The sequence below is a fragment of the Pelophylax lessonae genome (assembly GCF_965119305.1).
Source record: "Pelophylax lessonae genome assembly, chromosome: 10".
NCBI lineage: Eukaryota > Metazoa > Chordata > Amphibia > Anura > Ranidae > Pelophylax > Pelophylax lessonae.
The window spans coordinates 197,473-218,802 of NC_138777.1; the positions used below are offsets into that span (position 1 = coordinate 197,473).

The 21,330-nt window shown below is 44.5% G+C and overlaps 1 protein-coding gene across 4 annotated transcripts in view; it reads right to left on the bottom strand.

Annotated features, from left to right (window-relative positions):
* Nucleotides 1-7,354: 7,354 nt before the first annotated feature.
* Nucleotides 7,355-21,330, bottom strand: part of KCNC1 (potassium voltage-gated channel subfamily C member 1) — a 273,330-nt gene continuing 259,354 nt past the window's right edge. Inside the window, exons 3-4 of one of the 4 annotated variants that reach the window (XM_082270330.1) lie at nucleotides 9,942-10,130; nucleotides 7,355-8,217 (exon numbers count right to left, since the gene is read on the bottom strand). In XM_082270330.1, the coding sequence (XP_082126456.1) occupies nucleotides 8,183-8,217; nucleotides 9,942-10,130 (224 nt within the window). In that variant the 3' untranslated portion in view covers nucleotides 7,355-8,182. Of the gene's footprint in view, nucleotides 9,052-9,941; nucleotides 10,131-21,330 lie in introns of all 4 variants that reach the window. The other 3 variants (XM_082270329.1, XM_082270332.1, XM_082270331.1) reach the window with 3 other exon arrangements.

Below are 21,330 nucleotides of genomic sequence, written 5' to 3' on the forward strand. Positions count from 1 at the left end.
GGAATCACACCTAATACAGAATAGCGGGAATCACACCTAATACAGAATAGCGGGAATCACATCTAATACAGAATAGCGGGAATCACATCTAATACAGAATAGCGGGAATCACATCTAATACAGAATAGCGGGAATCACACCTAATACAGAATAGCGGGAATCACACCTAATACAGAATAGCGGGAATCACAGCTAATACAGAATAGCGGGAATCACATCTAATACAGAATAGCGGGAATCACAGCTAATACAGAATAGCGGGAATCACATCTAATACAGAATAGCGGGAATCACACCTAATACAGAATAGCGGGAATCACATCTAATACAGAATAGTGGGAATCACATCTAATACAGAATAGCGGGAATCACACCTAATACAGAATAGCGGGAATCACATCTAATACAGAATAGCGGGAATCACATCTAATACAGAATAGCGGGAATCACATCTAATACAGAATAGCGGGAATCACATCTAATACAGAATAGCGGGAATCACATCTAATACAGAATAGCGGGAATCACACCTAATACAGAATAGCGGGAATCACATCGAATACAGAATAGCGGGAATCACACCTAATACAGAATAGCGGGAATCACATCTAATACAGAATAGCGGGAATCACATCTAATACAGAATAGCGGGAATCACACCTAATACAGAATAGCGGGAATCACACCTAATACAGAATAGCGGGAATCACACCTAATACAGAATAGCGGGAATCACATCTAATACAGAATAGCGGGAATCACATCTAATACAGAATAGCGGGAATCACACCTAATACAGAATAGCGGGAATCACATCTAATACAGAATAGTGGGAATCACATCTAATACAGAATAGCGGGAATCACACCTAATACAGAATAGCGGGAATCACACCTAATACAGAATAGCGGGAATCACATCTAATACAGAATAGCGGGAATCACATCTAATACAGAATAGCGGGAATCACATCTAATACAGAATAGCGGGAATCACATCTAATACAGAATAGCGGGAATCACATCTAATACAGAATAGCGGGAATCACACCTAATACAGAATAGCGGGAATCACATCTAATACAGAATAGCGGGAATCACACCTAATACAGAATAGCGGGAATCACATCTAATACAGAATAGCGGGAATCACATCTAATACAGAATAGCGGGAATCACACCTAATACAGAATAGCAGGAATCACACCTAATACAGAATAGCGGGAATCACACCTAATACAGAATAGCAGGAATCACACCTAATACAGAATAGCGGGAATCACATCTAATACAGAATAGCGGGAATCACACCTAATACAGAATAGCGGGAATCACACCTAATACAGAATAGCGGGAATCACATCTAATACAGAATAGCGGGAATCACATCTAATACAGAATAGCGGGAATCACATCTAATACAGAATAGCGGGAATCACACCTAATACAGAATAGCGGGAATCACAGCTAATACAGAATAGCGGGAATCACATCTAATACAGAATAGCGGGAATCACATCTAATACAGAATAGCGGGAATCACACCTAATACAGAATAGCGGGAATCACACCTAATACAGAATAGCGGGAATCACATCTAATACAGAATAGCGGGAATCACACCTAATACAGAATAGCGGGAATCACATCTAATACAGAATAGCGGGAATCACACCTAATACAGAATAGCGGGAATCACATCTAATACAGAATAGCGGGAATCACATCGCATACAGAATAGCGGGAATCACATCTAATACAGAATAGCGGGAATCACATCGAATACAGAATAGCGGGAATCACATCGAATACAGAATAGCGGGAATCACATCGAATACAGAATAGCGGGAATCACATCTAATACAGAATAGCAGGAATCACACCTAATACAGAATAGCGGGAATCACATCTAATACAGAATAGTGGGAATCACACCTAATACAGAATAGCGGGAATCACACCTAATACAGAATAGCGGGAATCACATCTAATACAGAATAGCGGGAATCACACCTAATACAGAATAGCGGGAATCACATCTAATACAGAATAGCGGGAATCACATCTAATACAGAATAGCGGGAATCACACCTAATACAGAATAGCAGGAATCACACCTAATACAGAATAGCGGGAATCACATCTAATACAGAATAGCGGGAATCACATCTAATACAGAATAGCGGGAATCACATCTAATACAGAATAGCGGGAATCACACCTAATACAGAATAGCAGGAATCACACCTAATACAGAATAGCGGGAATCACATCTAATACAGAATAGCGGGAATCACATCTAATACAGAATAGCGGGAATCACATCTAATACAGAATAGCGGGAATCACACCTAATACAGAATAGCGGGAATCACACCTAATACAGAATAGCGGGAATCACACCTAATACAGAATAGCGGGAATCACATCTAATACAGAATAGCGGGAATCACACCTAATACAATATAGCGGGAATCACATCTAATACAGAATAGCGGGAATCACACCTAATACAGAATAGCGGGAATCACACCTAATACAGAATAGCGGGAATCACATCTAATACAGAATAGCGGGAATCACACCTAATACAATATAGCGGGAATCACACCTAATACAGAATAGCGGGAATCACACCTAATACAGAATAGCGGGAATCACATCTAATACAGAATAGCGGGAATCACATCTAATACAGAATAGCGGGAATCACATCTAATACAGAATAGCGGGAATCACATCTAATACAGAATAGCGGGAATCACACCTAATACAATATAGCGGGAATCACACCTAATACAGAATAGCGGGAATCACATCTAATACAGAATAGCGGGAATCACACCTAATACAGAATAGCAGGAATCACACCTAATACAGAATAGCGGGAATCACATCTAATACAGAATAGCGGGAATCACATCTAATACAGAATAGCGGGAATCACATCTAATACAGAATAGCGGGAATCACACCTAATACAGAATAGCGGGAATCACACCTAATACAGAATAGCGGGAATCACACCTAATACAGAATAGCGGGAATCACATCTAATACAGAATAGCGGGAATCACACCTAATACAATATAGCGGGAATCACATCTAATACAGAATAGCGGGAATCACACCTAATACAGAATAGCGGGAATCACACCTAATACAGAATAGCGGGAATCACATCTAATACAGAATAGCGGGAATCACACCTAATACAATATAGCGGGAATCACACCTAATACAGAATAGCGGGAATCACACCTAATACAGAATAGCGGGAATCACATCTAATACAGAATAGCGGGAATCACATCTAATACAGAATAGCGGGAATCACATCTAATACAGAATAGCGGGAATCACATCTAATACAGAATAGCGGGAATCACACCTAATACAATATAGCGGGAATCACACCTAATACAGAATAGCGGGAATCACACCTAATACAGAATAGCGGGAATCACATCTAATACAGAATAGCGGGAATCACATCTAATACAGAATAGCGGGAATCACATCTAATACAGAATAGCGGGAATCACATCTAATACAGAATAGCGGGAATCACACCTAATACAGAATAGCGGGAATCACATCTAATACAGAATAGCGGGAATAACATCTAATACAGAATAGCGGGAATCACATCTAATACAGAATAGCGGGAATCACACCTAATACAGAATAGCGGGAATCACACCTAATACAGAATAGCGGGAATCACATCTAATACAGAATAGCGGGAATCACACCTAATACAGAATAGCGGGAATAACATCTAATACAGAATAGCGGGAATCACATCGAATACAGAATAGCGGGAATCACATCTAATACAGAATAGCGGGAATCACATCTAATACAGAATAGCGGGAATCACACCTAATACAGAATAGCGGGAATCACATCTAATACAGAATAGCGGGAATAACATCTAATACAGAATAGCGGGAATCACATCTAATACAGAATAGCGGGAATCACACCTAATACAGAATAGCGGGAATCACACCTAATACAGAATAGCGGGAATCACATCTAATACAGAATAGCGGGAATCACACCTAATACAGAATAGCGGGAATAACATCTAATACAGAATAGCGGGAATCACATCTAATACAGAATAGCGGGAATCACACCTAATACAGAATAGCGGGAATCACACCTAATACAGAATAGCGGGAATCACATCTAATACAGAATAGCGGGAATCACACCTAATACAATATAGCGGGAATCACATCTAATACAGAATAGCGGGAATCACATCTAATACAGAATAGCGGGAATCACATCTAATACAGAATAGCGGGAATCACACCAAATACAGAATAGCGGAATATACGACATTTTATTTCTTGGATTTCACAATTTTCTTAAGGATCACCAACATTTTTGTGGGAGAAACATTTCAGCTGATTGATGCCAATTGCTGAGAGTGGGATTGTAATGTCCGTGTGTGGGTGTGTCAGAGCTGGAAATGTAACCAATCAATGGAGGGGGCAGAATTTTCAATACAGACTCCTCCTTCCTTCCATCACTCTGCACCGGGGCTGAAGGAACCTCATTCTATGTAACTGGCAGGAAAGATGGATTCCAAGGCTGGAGCTTTCCCTTCTGCCGGAGCTCAGGACATGCCCATACCATCCTGAGAGCCATTGCCTGGGCAGCCATGTACTAAGGAAGACTTCACTTCCAACCAAACCCAAAATGGATGTTTTCCAAAGAGTTCAACCATGTCACGCATTGTAGGATCCAAGAGGAACATGGGAAGATTGCTCCTGTGCACGAGCAACCTAAACAGAGAAGACTAAGATTCTGGTTATGCCTCAGCCTGCTGATTGTGGAATTCACTGAAAGGATAGAAACAAGGGAGAGGCAAAGAATCATTGATAGAAAACCAGAAGAACGGCTACTTACCTGTGCCTGCATTGCCAGAAGCTCTGGATGGGCAGTTGGATAAATGGTTCTATATTTAGGATGTATCCGGTCTATAAACCAGAGGTTCTGGATGGACAGTTGGATAAATGGTTCTATATTTAGTATGTATCCGGTCTATAAACCAGAGGCTCTGGATGGACAGTTGGATGAATGGTTCTATATTTAGTATGTATCCGGTCTATAAACCAGAGGTTCTGGATGGACAGTTGGATAAATGGTTCTATATTTAGTATGTATCCGGTCTATAAACCAGAGGTTCTGGATGGACAGTTGGATAAATGGTTCTATATTTAGTATGTATCCGGTCTATAAACCAGAGGCTCTGGATGGACAGTTGGATGAATGGTTCTATATTTAGTATGTATCCGGTCTATAAACCAGAGGTTCTGGAAGGACAGTTGGATAAATGGTTCTATATTTAGGATATATCCAGTCTATAAACCAGAGGCTCTGGATGGACAGTTGGATAAATGGCTCTATATTTAGTATGTATCCGGTCTATAAACCAGAGGTTCTGGATGGACAGTTGGATAAATGGTTCTATATTTAGTATGTATCCGGTCTATAAACCAGAGGCTCTGGATGGACAGTTGGATGAATGGTTCTATATTTAGGATGTATCCGGCCTATAAACCATAGGCTCTGGATGGACAGTTGGATAAATTGTTCTATATTTAGGATGTATCCGGTCTATAAACCAGAGGCTCTGGGTGGACAGTTGGATAAATTGTTCTATATTTAGGATGTATCCGGCCTATAAACCATAGGCTCTGGATGGACAGTTGGATAAATTGTTCTATATTTAGGATGTATCCAGCCTATAAACCAGAGGCTCTGGATGGACAGTTGGATAAATTGTTCTATATTTAGGATGTATCCGGCCTATAAACCAGAGGCTCTGGATGGACAGTTGGATAAATGGTTCTATATTTAGTATGTATCCGGTCTATAAACCAGAGGCTCTGGATGGACAGTTGGATGAATGGTTCTATATTTAGTATGTATCCGGTCTATAAACCAGAGGTTCTGGATGGACAGTTGGATAAATGGTTCTATCTTTAGTATGTATCCGGTCTATAAACCAGAGGTTCTGGATGGACAGTTGGATAAATGGTTCTATATTTAGGATGTATCCGGTCTATAAACCAGAGGCTCTGGGTGGACAGTTGGATAAATGGTTCTATATTTAGGATGTATCCGGTCTATAAACCAGAGGCTCTGGGTGGACAGTTGGATAAATGGTTCTATATTTAGGATGTATCCGGTCTATAAACCAGAGGCTCTGGGTGGACAGTTGGATAAATGGTTCTATATTTAGGATGTATCCGGTCTATAAACCAGAGGCTCTGGATGGACAGTTGGATGAATGGTTCTATATTTAGTATGTATCCGGTCTATAAACCAGAGGTTCTGGAAGGACAGTTGGATAAATGGTTCTATATTTAGGATATATCCAGTCTATAAACCAGAGGCTCTGGATGGACAGTTGGATAAATGGCTCTATATTTAGTATGTATCCGGTCTATAAACCAGAGGTTCTGGATGGACAGTTGGATAAATGGTTCTATATTTAGTATGTATCCGGTCTATAAACCAGAGGTTCTGGATGGACAGTTGGATAAATGGTTCTATATTTAGTATGTATCCGGTCTATAAACCAGAGGCTCTGGATGGACAGTTGGATGAATGGTTCTATATTTAGGATGTATCCGGCCTATAAACCATAGGCTCTGGATGGACAGTTGGATAAATTGTTCTATATTTAGGATGTATCCGGTCTATAAACCAGAGGCTCTGGGTGGACAGTTGGATAAATTGTTCTATATTTAGGATGTATCCGGCCTATAAACCAGAGGCTCTGGATGGACAGTTGGATAAATGGTTCTATATTTAGGATGTATCCGGTCTATAAACCAGAGGCTCTGGGTGGACAGTTAGATAAATGGTTCTATATTTAGGATATATCCGGTCTATAAACCAGAGGCTCTGGACGGACTGATGGATAAATGGTTCTATATTTAGGATGTATCCGGTCTATAAACCAGAGGCTCTGGGTGGACAGTTGGATAAATGACATTATATAATGGGACAGCATGTTGGCTAACCTACTTCTCTACAATGTAAAACCTTATATCAATGTTTAATGGATGCAATGACTTGTAATTATACAGATAATGTCTTACCTGTAGAGAGGGGAGCAGAGATTTAGAGATATTACCTGGGACTCACACTGTCCAAGAGGAAATGGAGATTTGCAGTGAGCTTATTCTTACTTTGTCTTGGTAACACAAATTCTGAAATTTCTACAAAATCCTTTGTAAAAAACATTTATAGAAAGAATTACATTGTCATTTTAACATTCCAAGTTCCACAAGCATTCCTAGGATATTTGTATAAAGAGCAGGCAGTAAAACCATGATAGAAAATTTATTTCATGCACGATCGTTTTTGCATAACATTGCACATGCATCTTTGCGTCAGGCATATGAAATTGCATACAATGCGGTTCTTTGTTCTCATTTGACAGAAATGTTTCCTGATTTTATGCATCAAGTCCCGGCATTAAATTCACACATTTTGTTGATTAGATATCCATATAGATTATTTAATAAGAACAATCTTTTGAAGGATATTCATGTTAAGCTATACACTGATAAGTACAATAGAACCTCAGATGGACAGTCAGTAGAAGCCAGGTGTTGTCAAGTCAGATGCTAGTTCCTTGTTCACGAGCATGCCAATGGAAACAGCAAGCTAAAGGTCCTTGTCTTGTGATTCATGATGTACAATATGAAGACCTGGTCAATGTGACCAGTGCCAGTTGGAGTGCAAGCATCAGTCCGTATACAAAAAAGCAACCCAGAGCAATCATTTTACAGTTTAAAATGTTAACATTTTGCTACATAATGTATGTAAAAGTAAAGAGATTTAAAAGAAAATAGATGTATTTTTTGATTTCTCAAGAGAATTTTGCAATTCTATTTTTCTTAATTTAGCTTTTTTTTACATCATGCAATTCATGCTAAATAAATAAGAGATTCCTCTACAGTTTTACATTTTAGCCGTAGAAAAAGCCTGCATCAATCTCAGTTAACATCACCCGACACCTCGAGGAAGAGTCCTTTAATAACCTGCTTGGCGGAGTTATGTTTGTCCTTATGCGAGGTTGGGTCCGGGTGAATGTAACGTCTCCAGCACATCCTCTCAGGGCGCCATGGCTGCCTCTGTTTGCATATTTAGCAATGACAAGATGCTCTTTGCAAAAACATGCCTGTAAAGAATACAATCAATACTTAACACTCTTCCAGCTTGATTAAAATTGATAACGATAGAAGAAATAAAGGAGAGCCACATGCAGAGGCAGCCATATCTTCTCCAATGGAGCCAAGTTAATATTTCCATGCAGTCAGCAGAACCTCATTGCACCTTAATATTGCTTTCTACTTTACCAGGTGCTCATGCATCAATTCATCCTACTGTGCTTGGGCAGACTCCCGCAGGGTTCCTATGGCTCAAAGAATATCCTGAGAAATAATGCTTCTTCAATTGTCTCCAATATGTCAGCAGCCAGTCAAATCCAATGTTAGAAATGCATCATACTAGCAAGACACTATTGCGTTAGGTGCATTGACCCTTTTTCCTATATACTGAGATCATGCAGCATATGGCCCACCAGAAAAATGTAATGCCCGCATCTGGTCATTTGTCACTATTCCATACTTGGTTAGTGGTTAGCAGTAGCACCGTGCTGGGAAAGATGCTACTGTAACGTACTGGAGCATATGAACTTAAGAATGATTAAAAAGCTTTTTTTAGACCATTCTCTGATACTGATCCATGCTACAAATAGATGGGATAGAGAAGAGTGAGAAGGCGAGGTGCAGGATGCAGACACCGGAGGGCGCTCTAATACATTCCCAGTTATTTTAGCTATGACATTTTTTGGAACCTTCATTGGGAAGATGGAATGCAAAGTACAGCAGTGGATCAAAAAGTTGAATGGACTAAGAATGAAGTCAACAGTGTAGCCATTTCAGCGGAATTCCCATGCAGTGTTACATGCTGAGAGTCGTATCACTTGGCAACAATATCCAGCGGAGCCAAACTATGGAGAGATTACAAGATGAAAATCACAGAGGATATATAATATAGCACACAGTACAGATTTGCTGCTGTTCCTTATTATGGACACTGAGAATCCCAGAAAGGAAATCAACACTTCATAATAAACCTACTTGACTCTTCTTTCATCTCCACTGCACTATCTCCCTCAACATGTCTGGAACATTCAACATTTGCTTTTTCTCTTGAGTATTCCAATTTTGCATGACACCACCAGATATTCTATGCAAGCAATACTGTGACATTGCATGGGCAACTGTTGAAAGGCAGCTGCAATCTAAGGCTCCACATGCAGCGGGCCACCTGCCTGAGGTCCTCCTGTTGCCATAGTGATACCACCCACTTGCTTGCACCTACAGCATGCAGTTTTTTCTTGCTTACACATGCAGAGGGCACAAATTTGCAGACAATGGAATCAGATTATGACAACAATAACAATGTTCTTAACAGACATCTAATGGGTTAACAAGTGCTGACAAAAACATTGTCCCAAAAAGACTGGGAATGCTTAGACTTCTAATAAGAATGTGAATGGTAGTGCGTGTGGGCTTTGTCTATATGCCTCGTCTATGTCCTGCTGGAAATAATTAGTAAATGTATGCGTGCGTATATGTGGATTCTTTCCCTTCATCTGCCAATTACGTGTGCGTATGAATGCCTGCTCTTTGCATGTAGACATGTATGTGGGGAGCAGGCTGCCCCTCCATGGATAGTAAGGTAACAGTCTAATTCCATGGCAGACATGGCGGCTCATCTCTTGGGAAATGCAGCATTGCCTGGTCTAGTGGAAGACATTATGTGTGAATGCAATGTTCCTATTGTTCTCATAGACACAGTGCTGTTGGAGTTGGCCTTTAATCTTTATCTACCTACCCTTTCTTACTCCTCCATCAGGCGGACTCGGGTATTCCTCGGGTGAAAGGAGAAAGTAGGGTCCGCCTTTCTCCCGAGTGCTAGACTGGGTGAAGGACAGACCCTCATCGGGCGTTATAGTCTGGTCTATGTGGGGGCAGTCTTCGTTTGCCAATGCAGCCTTGGCCACCTCTCCATTCAGTTTGGAATCTTCAAACATATAATAAGAATTCCATTGGAAAGACCGTTCATTATAGTACAAAAATTAGGATTTGGCACTGACTCAGTCACACTTCATGCAGACCATGGACCACTTTCTGCTGACCATCTATTATGGAGTTAGAATGGGTTATTCTGTCAAAATCATATCATATTATCATTTTTCATTTGACTTTCACAATAAAGTTGATTTTTTTTTCTACATCACAAAGCTGAATTTTGCCTGCAGTTGAAATGTCACAATATGGTGGCAGAAAGTGTGCCAAGGTCTGCGACAAAGAAATCCACACTCAGACATATCTACATCTAACATTGAAGGAAAGCTGGATTAACTGCGGAGAATGTGATGAACATGGCAATATGCTTGGATTAGCTGTGTGTGTATAGTTACATTGTTACTTAGTCCATCAAGTTCAAACAAGAAATATAAAAAAGAACATATGAATAGAAAACCTCCTATACCCACAGTTGTTGCAGAGGAAGGCAACCTCCATTCTCCCCATGAAGCAGGGAAAAAATATCTTCCTAAAACCCCAGGAGGCAAATGGATATTCCCTGAATCAATAATCAGATATTCCCTTGATTAATAATCAGATATTCCCTGGATCAATAATCAGATGTTCCCTGGATCAATAATCAGATATTCCCTGGATCAATAATCAGATGTTCCCTGGATCAATAATCAGATGTTCCCTGGATCAATAATCAGATGTTCCCTGGATCAATAATCAGATATTCCCTGAATCAATAATCAGATATTCCCTGAATCAATAATCAGATATTCCCTGAATCAATAATCAGATATTCCCTTGATTAATAATCAGATATTCCCTGGATCAATAATGGGATATTCCCTGGATTACCACCCCCTAGTTTAAAGGAATATTTTGTACATTTAGGAATACATTCCGCTTTTTAAAAGCAATCTACTGAGCTGGCCAGAACCAATTTCGTGAGCGAGACTATTCCACAATTTCACATCCCTTACTGCGAAGAAGCCTTTCTGTATGTGAAGGGTAAATCTCTTTTCCTTCAGATGTACAGAGTGTCCCTCTGTCCTTTGTAATAACCTAAAGTGAAAAACTCAACACCAAATTCACTATATGGACCCCCTATGTATTTATAAACAGTGATCATATCCCCCCTTATGTATTTATACATGGTGATCAAATCCCCCTTATGTATTTATACATGGTGATCATATCCCCCCCTTATGTATTTATACATGGTGATCATATCCCCCCTTATGTATTTATACATGGTGATCATATCCCCCCTTATGTATTTATACATGGTGATCAAATCCCCCTTATGTATTTATACATGGAGATCATATCCCCCCTTATGTATTTATACATGGTGATCAAATCCCCCTTATGTATTTATACATGGTGATCATATCCCCCATTATGTATTATACATGGTGATCATATCCCCCTTATGTATTATACATGGTGATCATATCCCCCTTATGTATTTATAAACAGTGATCATATCCCCCCTTATGCATTTATACATGGTGATCATATCCCCCTTATGTATTTATACATGGAGATCATATCCCCCTTATGTACTTATACATGGAGATCATATCCCCCTTATGTATTTATACATGGTGATCATATCCCCCCTTATGTACTTATACATGGAGATCATATCCCCCCTTATGTATTATACATGGTGATCATATCCCCCTTATGTATTTATACATGGTGATCATATCCCCCCTTATGTACTTATACATGGTGATTATATCCCCCCTTATGTATTATACATGGTGATTATATCCCCCCTTATGTATTATACATGGTGATCATATCCCCCCTTATGTATTATACATGGTGATTATATCCCCCCTTATGTATTATACATGGTGATTATATCCCCCCTTATGTATTATACATGGTGAACATATCCCCCCTTATGTATTATACATGGTGATTATATCCCCCCTTATGTATTATACATAGTGATCAAATACCCCCTTATGTATTTATATATAGTGATCATATCCCCTCTTATGTATTTATATATAGTGATCATACCCCCTCTTATGTATTTATACATGGTGATCATATCCCCCCCCTTATGTATTTATACATGGTGATCATATCCCCCCTTATGGGTTTATACATGGTGATCAAATCCCCCCTTATGTATTATACATGGTGATCATATCCCCCCTTATGTATTTATACATGGAGGTCATATCCCCCCTTATGTATTATACATGGTGATCATATACTCCCTTATGGGTTTATACATGGAGATCAAATCCCCCCTTATGTATTTATAAACAGTGATCATATCCCCCTTATGTATTTATACATGGAGATCATATCCCCCCCTTATGTATTTATACATGGAGATCATATCCCCCCTTATGTATTTATACATGGAGATCATATCCCCCCTTATGTATTTATACATGGTGATCATATCCCCCCCTTTTGTATTTATACATGGAGATCATATCCCCCCTTATGTATTTATACATGGTGATCATATCCCCCCCTTATGTATTTATACATGGTGATCATATCCCCCCTTATGTATTTATACATGGTGATCAAATCCCCCTTATGTATTTATACATGGTGATCATATCCCCCTTATATATTTATACATGGAGATCATATCCCCCCCTTATGTATTTATACATGGAGATCATATCCCCCCTTATGTATTTATACATGGAGATCATATCCCCCCTTATGTATTTATACATGGTGATCAAATCCCCCTTATGTATTTATACATGGAGATCATATCCCCCCTTATGTATTTATAAACAGTGATCATATCCCCCATTATGTATTATACATGGTGATCATATCCCCCCCCTTATGTATTTATACATGGTGATCATATCCCCCCTTATGGGTTTATACATGGTGATCAAATCCCCCCTTATGTATTATACATGGTGATCATATCCCCCCTTATGTATTTATACATGGAGGTCATATCCCCCCTTATGTATTATACATGGTGATCATATACTCCCTTATGGGTTTATACATGGAGATCAAATCCCCCCTTATGTATTTATAAACAGTGATCATATCCCCCTTATGTATTTATACATGGAGATCATATCCCCCCCTTATGTATTTATACATGGAGATCATATCCCCCCTTATGTATTTATACATAGAGATCATATCCCCCCTTATGTATTTATACATGGTGATCATATCCCCCCCTTTTGTATTTATACATGGAGATCATATCCCCCCTTATGTATTTATACATGGTGATCATATCCCCCCCCTTATGTATTTATACATGGTGAACATATCCCATTTTATGTATTTATACATGGTGATCATATCCCCCCTTATGTATTTATACATGGTGATCATATCCCCCCTTATGTATTTATACATGGAGATCATATCCCCCCTTATGTATTTATAAACAGTGATCATATCCCCCCTTATGCATTTATACATGGTTATCATATCCCCCTTATGTATTTATACATGGTGATCATATCCCCCTTATGTACTTATACATGGAGATCATATCCCCCCTTATGTATTATACATGGTGATCATATCCCCCCTTATGTACTTATACATGGTGATTATATCCCCCCTTATGTATTATACATGGTGATTATATCCCCCCTTATGTATTATACATGGTGATCATATCCCCCCTTATGTATTATACATGGTGATTATATCCCCCCTTATGTATTATACATAGTGATCATATCCCCCCTTATGTATTTATACATGGTGATCATATCCCCCCTTATGTATTTATACATGGTGATCATATCCCCCCTTATGTATTTATATATAGTGATCATATCCCCTCTTATGTATTTATACATGGTGATCATATCCCCCCTTATGGGTTTATACATGGTGATCATATCCCCTCTTATGTATTTATACATGGTGATCACATCCCCCTTATGTATTTATACATGGAGATCATATCCCCCCCTTATGTATTTATATATGGTGATCATATCCCCCCTTATGGGTTTATACATGGTGATCATATACCCCCTTATGTACTATACATGGAGATCACTGGAGGATATGACAGTGAGCGGTATGTACAGGAGAGGAGTGTGGAGGGTATGACAGTGAGTGGTATGTACAGGAGAGGAGTGTGGAGTGTATGACAGTGAGCGGTATGTACAGGAGAGGAGTGTGGAGGGTATGACAGTGAGCGGTATGTACAGGAGAGGAGTGTGGAGGGTATGACAGTGAGCGGTATGTACAGGAGAGGAGTGTGGAGGGTATGACAGTGAGCAGTATGTACAGGAGAGGAGTGTGGAGGGTATGACAGTGAGCGGTATGTACAGGAGAGGTGTGTGGAGGGTATGACAGTGAGCGGTATGTACAGGAGAGGAGTGTGGAGGGTATGACAGTGAGCGGTATGTACAGGAGAGGAGTGTGGAGGATATGACAGTGAGCGGTATGTACAGGAGAGGAGTGTGGAGGATATGACAGTGAGCGGTATGTACAGGAGAGGAGTGTGGAGGATATGACAGTGAGCGGTATGTACAGGAGAGGAGTGTGGAGGGTATGACAGTGGGCGGTATGTACAGGAGAGGAGTGTGGAGGATATGACAGTGAGCGGTATGTACAGGAGAGGAGTGTGGAGGGTATGACAGTGAGCGGTATGTACAGGAGAGGAGTGTGGAGGGTATGACAGTGAGCGGTATGTACAGGAGAGGAGTGTGGAGGATATGACAGTGAGCGGTATTTACAGGAGAGGAGTGTGGAGGATATGACAGTGAGCGGTATGTACAGGAGAGGAGTGTGGAGGATATGACAGTGAGCGGTATGTACAGGAGAGGAGTGTGGAGGATATGACAGTGAGCGGTATGTACAGGAGAGGAGTGTGGAGGGTATGACAGTGAGCGGTATGTACAGGAGAGGAGTGTGGAGGGTATGACAGTGAGCGGTATGTACAGGAGAGGAGTGTGGAGGGTATGACAGTGGGCGGTATGTACAGGAGAGGAGTGTGGAGGGTATGACAGTGAGCGGTATGTACAGGAGAGGAGTGTGGAGGGTATGACAGTGGGCGGTATGTACAGGAGAGGAGTGTGGAGGATATGACAGTGAGCGGTATGTACAGGAGAGGAGTGTGGAGGATATGACAGTGAGCGGTATGTACAGGAGAGGAGTGTGGAGGGTATGACAGTGAGCGGTATGTACAGGAGAGGAGTGTGGAGGGCATGACAGTGGGCGGTATGTACAGGAGAGGAGTGTGGAGGATATGACAGTGGGGGGTATGTAAAGGAGAGGAGTGTGGAGGGTATGACAGTGAGCGGTATGTACAGGAGAGGAGTGTGGAGGGTATGACAGTGAGCGGTATGTACAGGAGAGGAGTGTGGAGGGTATGACAGTGAGCGGTATGTACAGGAGAGGAGTGTGGCGGTTGGTGGTGTAGTGTGGCGGTTGGTGGTGTAGTGTGGCGGTTGGAGGTGTAGTGTGGCGGTTGGTGGTGTAGTGTGGCGGTTGGAGGTGTAGTGTGGCGGTTGGTGGTGTAGTGTGGCGGTTGGTGGTGTAGTGTGGCGGTTGGAGGTGTAGTGTGGCGGTTGGTGGTGTAGTGTGGCGGTTGGAGGTGTAGTGTGGCGGTTGGTGGTGTAGTGTGGCGGTTGGAGGTGTAGTGTGACGGTTGGTGGTGTAGTGTGGCGGTTGGAGGTGTAGTGTGACGGTTGGTGGTGTAGTGTGGCGGTTGGAGGTGTAGTGTGGCGGTTGGTGGTGTAGTGTGGCGGTTGGAGGTGTAGTGTGACGGTTGGTGGTGTAGTGTGGCGGTTGGAGGTGTAGTGTGGTGTGGCGGTTGGTGGTGTAGTGTGGCGGTTGGTGGTGTAGTGTGACGGTGGGATTGTGTAGTGTGGCGGTTGGTGGTGTAGTGTGGCGGTTGGAGGTGTAGTGTGGCGGTTGGTGGTGTAGTGTGACGGTTGGTGGTGTAGTGTGGCGGTTGGTGGTGTAGTGTGGCGGTTGGAGGTGTAGTGTGGCGGTTGGAGGTGTAGTGTGGCGGTTGGAGGTGTAGTGTGGCGGTTATAGGTGTAGTGTGGCGGTTGGTGGTGTAGTGTGGCGGTTGGTGGTGTAGTGTGGTGGTTGGTGGTGTAGTGTGGCGGTTGGAGGTGTAGTGTGGCGGTTGGTGGTGTAGTGTGGCGGTTGGTGGTGTAGTGTGGCGGTTGGAGGTGTAGTGTGACGGTTGGTGGTGTAGTGTGGCGGTTGGTGGTGTAGTGTGGCGGTTGGTAGTGTAGTGTGGCGGTTGGTGGTGTAGTGTGGCGGTTGGTGGTGTAGTGTGGCGGTTGGAGGTGTAGTGTGGCGGTTGGAGGTGTAGTGTGGCGGTTATAGGTGTAGTGTGGTGGTTGGTGGTGTAGTGTGGCGGTTGGTGGTGTAGTGTGGCGGTTGGAGGTGTAGTGTGGCGGTTGGAGGTGTAGTGTGGCGGTTGGTGGTGTAGTGTGGCGGTTGGTGGTGTAGTGTGGCAGTTGGAGGTGTAGTGTGGCGGTTGGTGGTGTAGTGTGGCGGTTGGTGGTGTAGTGTGGCGGTTGGAGGTGTAGTGTGGCGGTTGGTGGTGTAGTGTGGCGGTTGGTGGTGTAGTGTGGCGGTTGGAGGTGTAGTGTGACGGTTGGTGGTGTAGTGTGGCGGTTGGTGGTGTAGTGTGGCGGTTGGTAGTGTAGTGTGGCGGTTGGTGGTGTAGTGTGACGGTTGGTGGTGTAGTGTGGCGGTTGGTGGTGTAGTGTGGCGGTTGGTGGTGTAGTGTGGCGGTTGGTAGTGTAGTGTGGCGGTTGGTGGTGTAGTGTGGCGGTTGGTGGTGTAGTGTGACGGTTGGTGGTGTAGTGTGACGGTTGGTGGTGTAGTGTGGCGGTTGGTGGTGTAGTGTGGCGGTTGGTGGTGTAGTGTGGTGGTTGGAGGTGTAGTGGGGCGGTTGGAGGTGTAGTGTGGCGGTTGGAGGTGTAGTGTGGCGGTTGGTGGTGTAGTGTGGCGGTTGGAGGTGTAGTGTGACGGTTGGTGGTGTAGTGTGGCGGTTGGTGGTGTAGTGTGGCGGTTGGTAGTGTAGTGTGGCGGTTGGTGGTGTAGTGTGGCGGTTGGTGGTGTAGTGTGGCGGTTGGAGGTGTAGTGTGGCGGTTGGAGGTGTAGTGTGGCGGTTATAGGTGTAGTGTGGTGGTTGGTGGTGTAGTGTGGCGGTTGGTGGTGTAGTGTGGCGGTTGGAGGTGTAGTGTGGCGGTTGGAGGTGTAGTGTGGCGGTTGGTGGTGTAGTGTGGCGGTTGGTGGTGTAGTGTGGCAGTTGGAGGTGTAGTGTGGCGGTTGGTGGTGTAGTGTGGCGGTTGGTGGTGTAGTGTGGCGGTTGGAGGTGTAGTGTGGCGGTTGGTGGTGTAGTGTGGCGGTTGGTGGTGTAGTGTGGCGGTTGGAGGTGTAGTGTGACGGTTGGTGGTGTAGTGTGGCGGTTGGTGGTGTAGTGTGGCGGTTGGTAGTGTAGTGTGGCGGTTGGTGGTGTAGTGTGACGGTTGGTGGTGTAGTGTGGCGGTTGGTGGTGTAGTGTGGCGGTTGGTGGTGTAGTGTGGCGGTTGGTAGTGTAGTGTGGCGGTTGGTGGTGTAGTGTGACGGTTGGTGGTGTAGTGTGACGGTTGGTGGTGTAGTGTGGCGGTTGGTGGTGTAGTGTGGCGGTTGGTGGTGTAGTGTGGTGGTTGGAGGTGTAGTGTGGCGGTTGGTGGTGTAGTGTGACGGTTGGTGGTGTAGTGTGGCGGTTGGAGGTGTAGTGTGGCGGTTGGAGGTGTAGTGTGGTGGTTGGAGGTGTAGTGTGGCGGTTGGTGGTGTAGTGTGGCGGTTGGAGGTGTAGTGTGGCGGTTGGTGGTGTAGTGTGACGGTTGGTGGTGTAGTGTGGCGGTTGGAGGTGTAGTGTGGCGGTTGGTGGTGTAGTGTGGCGGTTGGAGGTGTAGTGTGGCGGTTGGAGGTGTAGTGTGGCGGTTGGTGGTGTAGTGTGGCGGTTGGTGGTGTAGTGTGGCGGTTGGAGGTGTAGTGTGGCGGTTGGTGGTGTAGTGTGACGGTTGGTGGTGTAGTGTGGCGGTTGGTGGTGTAGTGTGACGGTTGGTGGTGTAGTGTGACGGTTGGTGGTGTAGTGTGGCGGTTGGTGGTGTAGTGTGGCGGTTGGTGGTGTAGTGTGGTGGTTGGAGGTGTAGTGTGGCGGTTGGTGGTGTAGTGTGACGGTTGGTGGTGTAGTGTGGCGGTTGGAGGTGTAGTGTGGCGGTTGGAGGTGTAGTGTGGTGGTTGGAGGTGTAGTGTGGCGGTTGGTGGTGTAGTGTGGCGGTTGGAGGTGTAGTGTGGCGGTTGGTGGTGTAGTGTGACGGTTGGTGGTGTAGTGTGGCGGTTGGAGGTGTAGTGTGGCGGTTGGTGGTGTAGTGTGGCGGTTGGAGGTGTAGTGTGGCGGTTGGAGGTGTAGTGTGGCGGTTGGTGGTGTAGTGTGGCGGTTGGTGGTGTAGTGTGGCAATTGGAGGTGTAGTGTGGCGGTTGGTGGTGTAGTGTGGCGGTTGGTGGTGTAGTGTGGCGGTTGGTGGTACAGTGTGACGGTTGGAGGTGTAGTGTGACGGTTGGAGGTGTAGTGTGGAGGTTGGAGGTGTAGTGTGGCGGTTGGTGGTGTAGTGTGGTGGTTGGTGGTGTAGTGTGACGGTTGGTGGTGTAGTGTGACGGTTGGAGTTGTAGTGGGGCGGTTGGAGGTGTAGTGTGGCGGTTGGTGGTGTAGTGTGGTGGTTGGAGGTGTAGTGTGGCGGTTGGAGGTGTAGTGGGGCGGTTGGAGGTGTAGTGTGGCGGTTGGAGGTGTAGTGTGGCGGTTGGTGGTGTAGTGTGGCGGTTGGAGGTGTAGTGTGGCAGTTGGTTACATAGTTAGTGAGGTTGAAAAAAGACACAAGTCCATCCAGTTCAACCCATGATGCGTGTGTGTGTTTGCTTTTAACCGTACATTGTGTACCCCTGTATGTTGTACATTGTATACCCCTGTATGTTGTACATTGTGTACCCCTGTATGTTGTGGTCTTTAAGGTGTACATCTAATAGTTTTTTGAAACTATCTATGCTCCCCGCTGATACGACTGCTTGTGGAAGAGAATTCCACATCCTTACCGCTCTTACAGTGAAGAACCCCTTACGCACTTTAAGGTTAAACCGCCTTTCCTCAAGTTTTAGTGAGTGGCCACGTGTCTTATTGTATTCCCTTTCTCTGAATAGTTTGTTCCTTATGCTAGGGTCGCCAGTACAGTATTTGTACATTGATATCATATCCCCCCCTCAATCGTCTTTTCTCCAGAGAGAATAGGTTCAGTGCTTGTAGTCTTTCCTCATAGCCGATGTCCTCCATTCCCCTAATTATTTTTGTTGCCCTCCTCTGGACTTTCTCCAGTTCCAGCACATCCTTCCTGCGGACCGGTGCCCAGAACTGGACAGCATACTCCAGATGTGGCCGGACCAGAGTCTTGTAGAGAGGGAGAATAATCTCTTTATTTCTGGAGTGAATCCCCTTTTTTATACATCCCAGTATTCTGTTGGCTTTGCTTGCAGCTGCTTGGCATTGCATGCCACTGCCAAGCCTGTTGTCTACCAGTACCCCCAAGTCCTTTTCCATCCTAGACTCACCCAGAGGTTCACCCCCCAGTGAATAGCTTGCTCTCTGGTTTCTGGCACCCAAGTGCATTACTTTACATTTTTCTACATTAAATCTCATCTGCCATGTAGTTGCCCACCCCGTTATTTTGTTCAGGTCTGCTTGCAAGATTTCCACATCCTGCATAGAAGATATTGGCATGCCTAATTTAGTATCATCCGCAAATACTGAGATTGTACTAGATATCCCCTCCTCTAGATCATTTATGAATAAATTAAACAGGATTGGTCCCAGGACAGAACCCTGGGGGACCCCACTTTCCACACCCGCCCACTCAGAGTACTCCCCATTAATCACCACCCTCTGTACTCTCCCCTGGAGCCAGTTCTCTATCCAGGTACTCACCTTATGGTCCATACCTACCTTCCTTAGTTTGTACAGTAAGCGTTTGTGAGGAACGGTGTCAAAGGCCTTTGCAAAGTCCAGATACACCACATCCACAGGTGGTGTAGTGTGGCGGTTGGAGGTGTAGTGTGGCGGTTGGTGGTGTAGTGTGGCGGTTGGTGGTGTAGTGTGGCGGTTGGAGGTGTAGTGTGGCGGTTGGTGGTGTAGTGTGGCGGTTGGTGGTGTAGTGTGGCGGTTGGAGGTGTAGTGTGGCAGTTGGTGGTGTAGTGTGGCGGTTGGAGGTGTAGTGTGGCGGTTGGTGGTGTAGTGTGGCGGTTGGTGGTGTAGTGTGACGGTTGGAGTTGTAGTGGGGCGGTTGGAGTTGTAGTGGGGCGGTTGGTGGTGTAGTGTGGCGGTTGGAGTTGTAGTGTGGCGGTTGGTGGTGTAGTGTGGCGGTTGGAGGTGTAGTGTGGCGGTTGGAGGTGTAGTGTGGCGGTTGGAGTTGTAGTGTGACGGTTGGAGGTGTAGTGTGACGGTTGGTGGTGTAGTGTGACGGTTGGTGGTGTAGTGTGGCGGTTGGAGGTGTAGTGTGGCAGTTGGTGGTGTAGTGGGGCGGTTGGAGGTGTAGTGGGGCGGTTGGTGGTGTAGTGTGGCGGTTGGTGGTGTAGTGTGGCGGTTGGAGGTGTAGTGTGGCGGTTGGAGGTGTAGTGGGGCGTTTGGAGTTGTAGTGGGGCGGTTGGTGGTGTAGTGTGGCGGTTGGTGGTGTAGTGTGGCGGTTGGAGGTGTAGTGTGGCGGTTGGAGGTGTAGTGTGGCGGTTGGAGTTGTAGTGTGACGGTTGGTGGTGTAGTGTGACGGTTGGTGGTGTAGTGTGGCGGTTGGTGGTGTAGTGTGGCGGTTGGTGGTGTAGTGTGGCGGTTGGTGGTGTAGTGTGACGGTTGGAGTTGTAGTGGGGCGGTTGGAGTTGTAGTGGGGCGGTTGGTGGTGTAGTGTGGCGGTTGGAGTTGTAGTGTGGCGGTTGGTGGTGTAGTGTGACGGTTGGAGTTGTAGTGTGACGGTTGGAGGTGTAGTGTGGCGGTTGGAGTTGTAGTGTGACGGTTGGAGGTGTAGTGTGACGGTTGGTGGTGTAGTGTGACGGTTGGTGGTGTAGTGTGACGGTTGGTGGTGTAGTGTGGCGGTTGGTGGTGTAGTGTGGCGGTTGGTGGTGTAGTGTGACGGTGGGATTGT